At 54.0% G+C, this 12,720-nt stretch overlaps 4 protein-coding genes across 4 annotated transcripts; 3 read left to right on the plus strand and 1 right to left on the minus strand.

The window, feature by feature from the left end:
* Positions 1-250: 250 nt before the first annotated feature.
* Positions 251-2,325, plus strand: BDV59DRAFT_171862 (S8 family peptidase). Its single transcript, XM_073688631.1, has 3 exons — positions 251-792; positions 866-1,801; positions 1,864-2,325. Exons 1-3 carry the CDS (start codon positions 424-426, stop codon positions 2,038-2,040), a joined length of 1,482 nt encoding a protein of 493 aa, XP_073550792.1. The 5' UTR covers positions 251-423; the 3' UTR covers positions 2,041-2,325.
* Positions 2,326-2,442: 117 nt separating this feature from the next.
* On the minus strand, positions 2,443-3,945 carry BDV59DRAFT_171864 (putative ubiquitin conjugating enzyme (UbcC)). The gene is made up of 3 exons (XM_073688632.1): positions 3,641-3,945; positions 3,407-3,533; positions 2,443-3,336 (listed from the first exon to the last, which is right to left on the minus strand). Exons 1-3 carry the CDS (start codon positions 3,704-3,706, stop codon positions 2,849-2,851), a joined length of 681 nt encoding a protein of 226 aa, XP_073550793.1. The 5' UTR covers positions 3,707-3,945; the 3' UTR covers positions 2,443-2,848.
* A 1,392-nt stretch (positions 3,946-5,337) lies between these two features.
* BDV59DRAFT_126519 (putative ABC bile acid transporter) lies at positions 5,338-10,705 on the plus strand. Its single transcript, XM_073686899.1, has 2 exons — positions 5,338-5,489; positions 5,546-10,705. The coding sequence occupies exons 1-2, from the start codon at positions 5,425-5,427 to the stop codon at positions 10,473-10,475; spliced, it is 4,995 nt and encodes a 1,664-aa protein (XP_073550794.1). The 5' UTR covers positions 5,338-5,424; the 3' UTR covers positions 10,476-10,705.
* A 584-nt stretch (positions 10,706-11,289) lies between these two features.
* On the plus strand, positions 11,290-12,350 carry BDV59DRAFT_126521 (uncharacterized protein). The gene has a single exon (XM_073686900.1). The coding sequence runs from the start codon at positions 11,455-11,457 to the stop codon at positions 12,193-12,195; it is 741 nt and encodes a 246-aa protein (XP_073550795.1). The 5' UTR covers positions 11,290-11,454; the 3' UTR covers positions 12,196-12,350.
* Positions 12,351-12,720: the final 370 nt, after the last annotated feature.

Genomic DNA, 12,720 nt, shown 5'->3' on the forward strand with positions numbered 1-12,720 from the left:
AAATAGCTAGATATCTATTCTCGATCTTGACCACTTTGTCCATTGCCATGGTGATCCATACCTCACCGCTGATACCCCAGGCTGCGCTAATCTCGATAGATCGACGGCCGTCCGTCCGCGTAACCGCCCGTATCAGGTATCGCCCCATACTGGGTCCGGTAGGTCACCTGCCGTACCGTACCGTATCCCGGTTGCATCATCCTCCACCTCTGTCTGCCCTTGCTGTTGCTCCTACTACTACTCCGTACCTCCTCCATCTCCTCATCCTCCTCTTCTTCAACTCCCCATCATCCCCTTCCATCCTTATCTCCCCCCATCTTTTGTCGTCTTCTTTCTCATCTTCTCATCCATCCTGTTCCTCCTCTTCAAGCTCCTCCCTCTGTCGGCTGTCGATTTCCCCTGTTTCGCCCCTACTTGCCCATCATGAAGGGCTTCCTCGGCCTGACCCTCTTGCCGCTGCTGACGGCTGCCAACCCCATCGGCGTTGGCTCCATTCACAACGAAGCTGCTCCTATTCTCTCTGCTGCGAACGCTAAAGAGGTTCCGGACTCCTATATTGTCGTTTTCAAGAAGCATGTCAACGATGACGCCGCCGCTGCTCATCACACGTGGGTGCAGGACATCCACGACTCTCAGTTCTCTCGCACAGAGCTGAAGAAGCGGTCGCTCTGGGATCTGGGTGATGAACTGTATCTCGGCCTCAAGAGTACCTTCAATATCGCTGGCTCGTTGATGGGTTACTCCGGTCACTTCCACGAAGACGTGATTGAGCAGGTCCGCAGACATCCTGACGTAAGTCATCTCGCCTCGCCACCAACCCCCCTCCCTACATGCTTGAACCCCAGTAACTCACCTCGTATCATAGGTCGAATACATTGAGAAGGACTCCGAAGTCCACACCATGGAAGAGGTTACTGAGAAGAACGCCCCCTGGGGTCTGGCTCGTATCTCCCACCGTGACAGCCTCTCCTTCGGCACCTTCAACAAGTACCTGTATGCCTCTGAGGGTGGTGAGGGTGTCGATGCCTACACTATTGACACCGGTATCAATGTCGACCACGTGGACTTTGAGGGTCGTGCCACCTGGGGCAAGACCATCCCTCAGAACGATGAGGATGCCGATGGCAATGGCCACGGTACTCACTGCTCCGGAACCATCGCTGGCAAGAAGTATGGTGTCGCTAAGAAGGCCAACCTCTTCGCCGTCAAGGTCCTCCGCTCCAGCGGCTCTGGCACCATGTCTGATGTCGTCCAGGGTGTTGAGTGGGCCGTCCAGTCCCACCTCAAGAGGGCCAAGGATGCGAAGGATGGCAAGATCAAGGGCTTCAAGGGCAGCGTTGCCAACATGAGTCTTGGCGGTGGCAAGTCTAAGACCCTCGAAGATGCTGTCAATGCGGGCGTTGAAGCCGGTCTTCACTTCGCTGTTGCGGCTGGAAATGATAACGCCGATGCGTGCGATTATTCTCCCGCCGCTGCCGAGAATGCCGTGACTGTTGGTGCCTCTACTCTGGCCGATGAGCGTGCTTACTTCTCCAACTATGGCAAGTGCACGGACATCTTTGCCCCTGGTCTCAACATCCAGTCTACTTGGATCGGCAGCAAGCACGCCGTCAACACCATCTCCGGAACTTCGATGGCGTCTCCTCACATTGCTGGCTTGTTGGCCTACTTCGTTTCTCTTCAGCCTTCGCCGGATTCGGCCTTCGCTGTCGCTGAGCTTACTCCTGCCAAGCTGAAGAAGAACATCATCTCCATTGCCACCGAGGGTGCTCTGTCTGACATCCCCTCCGATACTCCTAACGTAAGTTATCACATGCTTCTTCTTTCCAAATCGAAGTCGCGTATGCTAACGGATCATCCTAGCTTCTTGCCTGGAACGGTGGTGGCTCTGGCAACTACAGTGAGATCATCGCCGACGGTGGCTACAAGGCCGGCTCCATCAAGAACCGCTTCGACGGCATCGTCGATAAGGCCGAGAAGCTTCTTTCGGAGGAGCTCGGCGCTATCTACAGTGAGATTCAGGATGCTGTCGTTGTATAGATCAGGATTATCGTCACAGCACAGCTCGGGATTTGAGAGGATGGACATCGGCGCTGGTTTGATTTGCTTTTATTGATGCTTTGCACGTGCCAATCAATGCATTGACTGCATTGCATGTATCTTGTTAGTGCTTTCCTTGGTTTATTCATATCGTAGTATACATCCTCAACGACTGGTTGACTAGAAGCTCCTTTTGGTTGGTATCAGAATGGCAATATGATGCAATATAACTAGACACTTTGGTAAGATGAAACTACTGGGTAGCGGGCGTCATGATACGGTGAGAATGGGTCAAGTGAGCAATCACAAGGCTGCAGCCCCACCATGACTGTTTGACAAAGTCGCAGCCAGGGACTGTAGCGCATCATTTCTCTTTTAATCACATCATATGTACGGTGTAAAGGGGCACAAGACCCCTGGATACATTACCGTCAAGTCACAAATACCTCAACGCGTACTGTCAGATTCCACTCTCTAAAGCAGTCTCTCATTGGACTAGTAATGCTGCAACTTGTTCATACTAGGTACAGTATAGATCCATGTTCGTACGCAGTATTTACCAGATAACCAGTCCAAAGAGATAACGACGATACGGATAAAATGATCAAGAAGAATGCCAGAAATGCCATATGACTGCGGGTAGATCCTATGCATGAGTATGAAGAAAACTCAGCCGCCTTCCACCCCATGCGCCTGCGCTATGTATGCCATGTATGTAGACCGCTGAGCTCCTATGCGCCAAAAATCGTGATAAAGAAAAAAAAAATCCGTAAATCTCTCGTTGAAGAAGCACAAAAGCGGACCGGGATCAGGCCCGCTCGTCGTCATCTTCCTCCTCATCGCTGGCGCTCTCCTGGTCGTCGACGTCCAGATCCTCGTCAGAGTCGCTCCCACCAAACACATCGTCATCGATGTCGCTCTCGGCCCAGAAGTCGGAGTCGTCCTTTTCGACGGGCTTGACGGGCGTGGCGGTAGTCTGGTGGGTGGGCATGACGAAGTCCTCGGGGATGTCACGCTTCGACTCCTCGACGTTGTTCCGCACGATGGCCTTGTACCGGTCGGGTTCCTTGCGCAGCATCACGCCGGCGTCGACGTTGGCCGGGGACGACACCTCGGCGTCGTCGAGGAGGGACAGGATGGAGATGAGCACGGACTCGACGCGCTGGGCGGGCGACCACCGCTCCGAGGCGAGCTCACCGGACATCTCATCTTCGCCGGGAGCGTGCAGGATCGAAATGCAGAGCTTGCCGTCTTGGTAGATGTTGGGGTGGTAGAGGGGACGCAGGAACCGAAACTCTGCGGGTCGGGTCGGTTCGTTAGCCGGCGTGCCCTAAGGTTGTTCGGCACCTTGGTCGGTCGAACTTACCGGGTGGCGAGTAGGGGTAGTTCTTGGGGAATTTCATCGACGCTTTGAAGTAGCCGCCATAGTAGAGGGAGTCGGGGTTGAGGACTATCAGGCCGATGGTCCAATTGAAGATGTCTTCCTCGTTGAGCTGGTAGGGGGGAAGAGGATGTTAGCGGCGGGAGAATCGGGTGGGCTTTTTTTTTTTTTCGGATCTTTGGGTTTGACAGTAGATCGTCGGTAGGAAGCAGTTCGTACCTCGATGTTCACCCACGGCTCTTTGGCGAGGGTCTTATATTCGTTCATCAAAATCCTTTCGGCCATGGTGACCGATCGACAGATGGGAGAGAGATCGGGTACAGGTACCTCGCGAAGGGGCGTCCGGAGAGGGGAAGTCGACCAGGCTCAGCCTGCAGATACTGCGAGGGGGAAGGAGATGTGTTGGAGGAGTGAGGGGTAGAGAGGAACAGAAGTTGGTGAAGTCGATGTTCTCTGTCTGTCTTGGGCGATTGGATTCCGCCTTGGGGCCAGACTAGTGGCAATCCATAGCGGAAGGTTCCGGGGTGGCGCTTTGTATCCCAAACTGATCCATCACGGACCGCTGGGTTAAAGTTTTCCTCTGCCTACGTAGTACTACCCAAGTACTCATGCTTTTCATACTGAGAGCTTCTATCTGATTCCCTTCCCTCTCGGGGACAACGTGTAGGCGCTCCGTATCCCTGTCTAGGAGTACTCCATATATATCCACCCAACTTGGCGACGATCTGAATAGTTTCGCCCACTTGGAGACGCACCGGTGGGGACATTGCAAGTATCCAAGTGGGGATCTGCTTTCCAACGTCCTGATGACTTCTTATCGCGGAGAGCTCGCTTCAACGGTACTGTCGCATCCAGTTGATAACCCGTCTGACGCCTCCGACCGACATATTGAGTCAGAGCGCAAAGCACATCGCATGGTCACTAAAGCTGGGGCCGTGCTCGATACCTTGGCAAACATAATATCATAATAGACCTAACTATCGCCATCCGATCGTGACTAACCATGACTATCGCGGGATCCCTGCCCTGGGAATCGGTGTGACTGGGCTGCATGTTCGTCTGGTGACTCGGATATTTTTTTTTTCTTGTAGATGATTTCCTGCATCGGCACTCATTTCCTGAGCCGGTATGATGGATTCAGCCACACCAAATCGTCGGGCTGGAAACGGTATATCGATGGAGTCTCGCCGTGTGATAGACCCCATATTTCGTAGGTGTTGGATCGGAGGGGATTTATCCCTGATATAGGGATTGACTCCCGACCACCATAACTGTGTGGAGCAGTCAGACATGCATCTCCAGCGTGGAGGTCATGCAGCCATCTGATAAATGAAACCGATTCCTCACGTCCGTGTTGAAGGAATGCCAGCAATATCTCCTCATGTAACGTTTTCCCCTCGAACGACAGGGCGATCGCCAATGATGTGCTGTACTCACCTGAAAGACCGTCGAGCAAACATTTCGATCCTGATACCCTGATAATTAGTTCGGATATACCTCCGTAGGGCGTACGCCGTAAAACTGAAAGCTACGAAAGTTCATGTTCTGGAACGAGGCGGTGGGCGAACGGGCGGAGTCCCAAAAAGGGAACAAGGTAATCGGTAGTCGATGCAATCCTGCTCCGAGTCCCACTTCTTCTCCATCTTCTTCTCTTCTCTTCTTCCTCTCTCTCTCTCTCTCTCTCCCTCTCCTCTTCATGAACTCTTATTCACCATCCCTCCTGACTCCCTATCCGTTCTATCATTCCTGGCTCCCTTCTTTCCGCTATTCCCCATCCCCCGCCTCTTCCGTTCGCTCCCTCCGCTGTGCAATGGCAGGCTCGTCATAAACTCTCTCCTGCGCTGGACGACTTCCGGTAACGTCAAAGCAAATCTGTTGCTCTGGCCGCCCTCGCATTCGCCCTTATTTCGCCTCATTCAAAGCTTCCGGGCCATCAGAGAACGACGAATGCTTCCGCAGAGCTCTCAATCCAGCCGTTCTTATCTCAACTCCGTTTATCAGAAATGATACCGGAGTGCCATGGCCCGCTTTGGGCGATCGATGATGTCTCCCCGTGCTTCCAGCGCAAGTATGGATTTCCGCATTTCTTTCACAGCAGCCTCCACTGATATCGTTCAATTCTAGCTACCTTCAAACTATTTTCCCACTTACAGCATGTGCGCTCTCGTTGCTCTGGATCATCGCCCGGCTCGTCCACCGGTTTACCGTAGCGCGAAAACACTCCTCCTACCAGATTCTCGTCAACACCCCATCCGAAGATGACTCCAGAAATGCTATTTTCGTTGAGGAAGAACAGGGACAGGAAACCGACCCAATGCTGCTCAAGGCCACCCAAACCGAATCGCTCCGCTTCGAGATTGACCGTCCCCGAGGTGAAATTGTGACCGTGGAGTTGGAGGCCCTCGCACTCTCCGCTCAAGTCGGTATCTTCATCGCGATCCTCGTAACAAATGGCTGGGGTCACCGGGGAACGCTCCCCGCAGTAGCACGACTGATATCGTGGAGCTATATCCTCTTCCTGACCCTGATTCGACTGGTTCTTTCCATCCGAGGCTTGCATTCCTCGCCGAGACTCTGGGACCACACTGCCACTTTGTACGGCCTACAGTGGCTCTTCACTATCTTTGTGTTCAGGTCTGCCGTCATCCATCCGGTATCGAGGCGCGCCATGATCTTCAGTGCAACCGAATTTGCTCTGTCGTCGCTCCTTCTACTCATTGCTTTTACCACCCGGAGAGGCAACAAAGCAGTCTTGGTCCCACACGAGGATGGCCTGCAGCCTGCGAAGTACCCCACTGCCAGTATCCTCTCACTCCTCAGCTTTTCCTGGCTGGACCCGCTTATTCTCAAAGGCTATAGACAGCCGCTGGAGCTTGAGGATGTCTGGAATGTGACCTCATCGCAGAAGGCCGCCGCAGTTCTGGAAGACTTCCGTCGCCGACAGTACAAAGGTGGACTTATGTGGAGACTCGGACGCTACTTCTTACCTACGATCTTGCTGCAAGGCGCCTGGACCATATTCTCCAACCTCTTCACCTATCTCCCTACCATCCTTCTCTGGGCAATCCTGCAATATGTCGAAGACCCGAGATCCACTACTTCTAACGCCGCTTGGCTGTATGCTACGTTGCTTTTCTGCTCCGGAGCCATCCAGGGTGTTGCCGATGGACAAGCTCTTTGGATCGGTCGCAAAATGGGCGTGAAGCTTCGGGCTATTATCATCGGTGAAATCTACGCCAAGGCTCTGCGACGTAAGGCTGGTGCGGCGGTTGATTCTACCGCGAAGAAAGCAGATGGGGCGCCCGATTCTAAGAAAAAGAAATTATTCTCCTTTGGCCGCAAGAAAAGACACCAGAAACCGTCACCCGACCCAGAGTCTGCTCAGAATACCGCCAAGCCGGAGGAAGATCATGATCAGTTGGCAAACATTGGGACCATCATCAACCTCATGGCTATTGATTCTTTCAAAGTCAGCGAGGTCGGCGCTTACCTCCATTTCCTGTGGGCCAGTGTTCCGGTCCAGATAATCATCGCTGTCACCCTGCTCTACCGCTTGCTCGGATTCAGTTCTTTTGCGGGTATCGTCATCATGGTCCTCATGCTTCCGGTGAATCTTTTAATCGCCAAGCAATTCACCAGGGTCCAAAAGCAGATCCTCAAGGGAACGGATGCTCGAATCCACGCGACGAACGAAATCCTCCAGAACATCCGGATTATCAAGTACTTCGCCTGGGAACATCGCTTCCAAGATATCGTGAACGAAAAGCGGAAGGCTGAGCTGAAGGCCTTGCGCTTCCGCTACATCATCTGGTCCACCGCGGCGACAGTCTGGTACGGCACGCCAATCTTCATCACGTTCGCTTCCTTCTTCTTGTATACGGCAGTCGAAAAGAAGAAGTTGACCCCGTCGATTGCGTTCCCGGCCTTGTCGATGTTTTCGCTCCTTCGAGTTCCTTTGGACCAGCTGGCCGATATGGTCGCCCACGTTCAAGAATCGAAAGTTTCTCTGGACCGAGTGGACAAGTATTTGAATGAGGAAGAGACCGAAAAGTACAGCCAGTTGGATCCGGGCGATACCGATGGACAGCCACCCAGAATCGCTCTGGAGAAGGCAACCCTCGCCTGGGGAAGCCCCAAAGCCCGCTACCAGGATGATGTCACCAAGAACAATACTGACGCCTTCCGTCTTATCGACGTCGATGTTTCATTCCACATCGGGGCACTGAACATTATTACCGGAGCAACTGGTTCGGGAAAGACGTCGCTTTTGATGGCTCTCTTGGGTGAAATGAAGCTTCTAGAAGGGCGAGTTCATCTGCCTGGTGGTACAGTGAGCAGGACGGACCTTCCCGTAGACCCCCAGACGGGGCTTATAGAAAGCGTGGCGTACTGTGCCCAAGAGGCATGGCTTGTCAATGATACTGTCAAGGAAAACATCGTCTTTGCCTCTCCCTTTGATCAGCGTCGGTATGATGCTGTCATCAAAGCGTGTGCCCTGGAGCGAGACCTAGAAATTCTCGATGCAGGCGATCAGACACTTGTTGGAGAGAAGGGCATCAGTCTTTCTGGTGGGCAGAAGCAGCGCATTTCTTTGGCTCGTGCCATTTACAGCAGAGCCCGCCACCTCCTCCTGGACGATTGCTTGAGTGCTGTCGATTCTCACACCGCGAAACACATCTTCCGCGAGGCCCTCACAGGTCCCTTCATGATGAATCGGACCTGTATTTTGGTAACCCACAATATCGCTTTGACCGTTCCTCAGGCAAAGCATGTTGTCATTCTTGAGAACGGCAAGGTTGCTGCACAAGGCCATCCGACTGACACAGCTGTTACTGGTGTCCTTGGTGAGGAGCTGGTCAGGTCGGGACAAGTATCCCGCGCCAGCTCCCAGAGGCCGTCTCGCATGCCCTCTGACTTCGATGGCAGCACTCCCGAGCCAGAGGAGACACCAGAGAGTAATGGCGCGGCCAATGGTCCGACCTCGAAGGGAAAGAAAGAAGAGGAACGCACCAAACTGGTGGAGTCCAAGGCCGTCGGCAGTATTAAATGGTCGACTGTTATCATGTACCTCAAGTCCATGGGATCTTGGTACTACTGGATTGGTGCTCTACTCGTCTTCTGTCTGCAGCAATTGGGCTCTGTGTCGACCAATATCTGGATCAGACAGTGGGCAAACTCTTATCAGACCGAGAACGTCCACGCCAACGATGTTGGCAATTATGCTGCTATGACCAGCTTGAAATATCCCTCCTTCAATGCTGGCAGTGTTCCGCGTACCTCCCCTGTTGGCACTCCCCACTTGCATACTCAAGTGGGCGCCACAGCGGACGGCGACGTAAACGTGTCCTACTACCTCGGTGTTTATGCTCTTTTGGGTATCGCCTACATCCTGATATCTTTGACAAGGGAAGGTTTCCTTTTCTGGGGATCCCTGCACGCGTCGTTAAACATCCACAAACGTCTGCTGAATGCAGTGATGCATGCGAAGTTCCGATTCTTTGACTCTACGCCGCTCGGTCAACTCATGAATAGGTTCTCCAAGGACGTTGAAGCCGTCGATCAAGAGGTCGCCCCCGTGGCGATTGGCATGCTCCACTGCCTCGCATCTGTGGTGATGATTGTGGTACTAATCTCCGTGATCACCCCTGGGTTTTTGATTGCCGGTATCTTCATCACAATGGTGTACTTCGGCTTGGGTGCGGTGTACCTCAATTCTTCGCGTGACCTGAAGCGTCTAGAATCCGTGCAACGGAGTCCTCTGTACCAACAGTTTGGAGAGACTTTGAACGGCATCGTCACTATTCGAGCATATGGTGACGGGCCCAGGTTTATCGTGGACAACCACCGTCGCATCAACGACTATAATCGTCCGCACATCTATCTCTGGGCTAGTAATCGATGGTTAGCATTCCGGGTCGATGTCACGGGTGCCTTGGTCTCTTTCTTCACTGCTGTTTTTGTTCTCACCAACATCGGCCGAATCGATGCCGGTGCAGCCGGACTGTCACTGACCTACGCCGTCACGTTTACTGAGAATGTGTTGTGGTTAGTTCGCCTGTATTCGGAGGTCCAACAAAACATGAACTGTGTGGAACGCGTGAAGGAATATCTTGAAGTCGAGCAGGAAGCGGACGCGGTTATCCCTGGCTCCCGCCCCCCGGCGGATTGGCCGAGCGGCGGCACCGTAGAGTTCAATGACTATACCACGCGGTATAGGCCTGATCTCGACCCCGTTCTCCGCAACGTGTCTTTCTCGGTTCAGCCAGGTGAGAAGGTCGGCATTGTTGGCCGGACTGGTGCTGGAAAAAGTTCGCTCGCGCTCGCTCTCTTCCGAGGTTTGGAGGCAGAGAAGGGCCGCATCATTATTGACGGCGTGGATATCGGCTCTATTGGACTGCGTGACTTGCGAGAGGCCATCACGATAGTGCCCCAGGACCCCACGCTCTTCACGGGAACCATTCGAAGCAATCTTGACCCGTTCAATCTGTTCAGTGATCAGGAGATCTTCATGGCCCTCCGCCGAGTTCACTTGATCGGTTCGGAGGCCTCTGGTGCGGCGACCCCCATGACAAGCAGTACTTTCTCTGTTGCGGAGTCGGGGCCTACGCCCGATGGCGGGACTGTTTTGGATAACAAGAACATCTTCCTTAATTTGGATACGCCCATCTCTGAATCTGGATCCAATCTGTCGCAGGGACAGCGCCAACTCCTGTGTCTTGCACGCGCTCTCCTCAAGAACCCGAAGGTCCTGCTGATGGATGAAGCTACAGCCTCTATCGACTACAACACAGACGGCAAGATCCAGGAAACGCTTCGGGAGCTTCGCGAAAGCACGATCATCACCATTGCCCACCGCCTGCAAACCATTATCGACTATGACAAGGTGTTGGTGTTGGATCATGGCCGAGTGATTGAGTTCGACCACCCCTGGACGCTCATAAAACGCGAAGGCGGATTCTTCCAGAGTATGTGCGAGAACAGTGGGAACATGGACGCGCTTCTGGAGGGAGCCAAGAAGGCCTGGGAGCAGAAGCGTCTTGTGGATGACTCGTAAGATCTATACATACGATTGTGATTATATTTGTTATTAATCTATGGCCTTCTCTGTTACACTTTTCTTTTCTCTGCGTGTGGTGGAAAAAGTTGATTTCCTGTCGGCAGGCGCTGGAAGGCTTTTTGTTTGATTCTCTGCAGATACTGATAATACTACTAGTAGAATAAGATATCATGTGATGACCGGCAGGGCTTGCTGACTCACCCGCCAAGCTTCCTGCCGAGATCCGCCCATCTATTTTTATTTTCCTTCTCGATCTCATTTAAACTCCATGACATGACGATCATCCCCGTCCTCCCGCTCGGGCGAACTGGTGCGGGCCCTGGACAATCCCTCCCCTAGTACGAATCATGAACTGCTCAAGGCTCTGCCGTGGATGATGACTCGACCCTTATCCGCTCTACTCCTGCTCCATCCGGGCCGATCCAGCCTACGAATGGGAGCTATCATCATCGTCGCTTCATGATATCACCGTGGCCACCGGGCCCCCCAATCTATCGGCGTCATCCGCTTCATCTACCGACAAAGCCGTGCAAGTCCCCCCGGCTGTGGGTGGTGTCCTCATCCATGCGAAAAAGTTCATTGTGCAAAGTTTAATTCCCCGATCGGTGCCGGGGGTCGCCTTCTCAATAGGGTTTGTGAGCTCCATGTCATGATGCAAAGCAGTTGACGATAAGCTTTCCGCGCCTCTGATCTTGCAGACGAACCTGATTTCTCATGCCCTCCATCTTGGACACCCTTACACACCGTCCTCGATTTCATCATACGGTTGCACTAGTCCGGCGACCGTTCGTGCAATCTAGATCTGCGAGCTGCCTTGCCTGTCGGGTGCCCTGGGAAGCTATAAGAGTTGGCATCCGGATGCCGGCGACAATTTCTACTTTTCTCCCGAATCTACACTCAAATCTCTCCCCGCCGACCACCCTGTCAAAGCTACAGCCACAACTAGACCTTACTTTCACGTAATCACCTCCCCACCATGCGCATCTTCTCCGCCCTGAGCAGCTTCCTCCTCGTCGGCGCCGCCGCCGCGCAGAGCTGTTCGCCTAGCTCCAGTGACGTCCAAGTCGTCCAGTTCGGCTGGGCCCTCCAGTACCTCCTGGAGCGCTACTACTCGTCGCAGCCGCTGAACTCGACGTTCTTCACCAGCGCCCAGAACAGCAGCTCGGCCAACTACTTCACCAACTTCCAGGGCATCCAGCGGCAGAACCGGCTGGGCGTGCGCGCCGTGCAGCAGCTCGGCTCCCAGGTGCCCGGCTTCAGCGCGCCGCGCTGCAACTTCACCTTCCCCGAGGCCAAGGACGGCCAGACCTGGGTGGCCAACGCCCAGAAGCTCGAGCAGAGCGTCTTCGGCGCCTACATCGGCCTCGCCGCCTACACCCAGTCCCCCCAGGTGTCCTTCCTGATGGCCCGTCTCGCCGCCCAGCACTCCGGCCATGCCTACTACATCCTCAGCAACACCCAGGAGCCCGTCTTCCCCTCCAACAGCTCCTCCCTCGTGCCCGCCTACTCGCCAGACTTCGTCCTCCAGTCCGGTAACCAGCCCGGCAAGCTCGGCGACTTCCTCAACGGCTGCGTCTCCGCCCCGTCCCCGCCCTGCGGCCAGAAGCTCACCTTCGGCCCCCTCATCGCCTCCACCGGCGGCGGCGCCAACGCCTCCTCCAGCTCCGCGTCGCCTTCGGGCTCCGCCACTGCCTTCGCCAAGCGTCTCTTCTACTAAGCCGGGCCGTGCTGTGCTGTTCTGGTCTGACGCGCGTTGCGACGGTGCCTGTCAAGGTTGAGAGGACGTTGCGCTCCGTTCACTCGCAACGTGCGCGAACTCTGCTCGATAAAGGCGTTCTTTTTTTTTGGCTTTTTTTTTTTTACGCCCCTTCATGATGTGCAAAGATTGGCTCCTATAATCATTTAATCATGGCCGATTTACCCTAATAGTATAATTTGACTTGTACAAGTGTTATATCATGAATGTGAATCGGCCTCTACCAAGCCCAGTCGGGTGTACTCCTCTGTATGCCCTGCAGGGCGGATCCTCCCGGAGAACCCTGCAGGAACATGCAGGGACATCGTACGCCGTAGTGACACATAGACTTTTGGGATCTGCATGAAGGGGGGATGAAAAACTCAGCTCGGAAAACTTTGTTCCCAACGGCCATCCGCAGGTTCCGCTGGTTGCCTCCTTGTTGGGGTCGACTGGTTCATCTGGGAGTGTAGCATCCTCGACTATGGGGGCATTCACGTGGCAGGA

Source organism: Aspergillus ambiguus, assembly GCF_047715705.1.
Source record: "Aspergillus ambiguus strain CBS 117.58 unplaced genomic scaffold BDV59scaffold_5, whole genome shotgun sequence".
Lineage (NCBI taxonomy): Eukaryota > Fungi > Ascomycota > Eurotiomycetes > Eurotiales > Aspergillaceae > Aspergillus > Aspergillus ambiguus.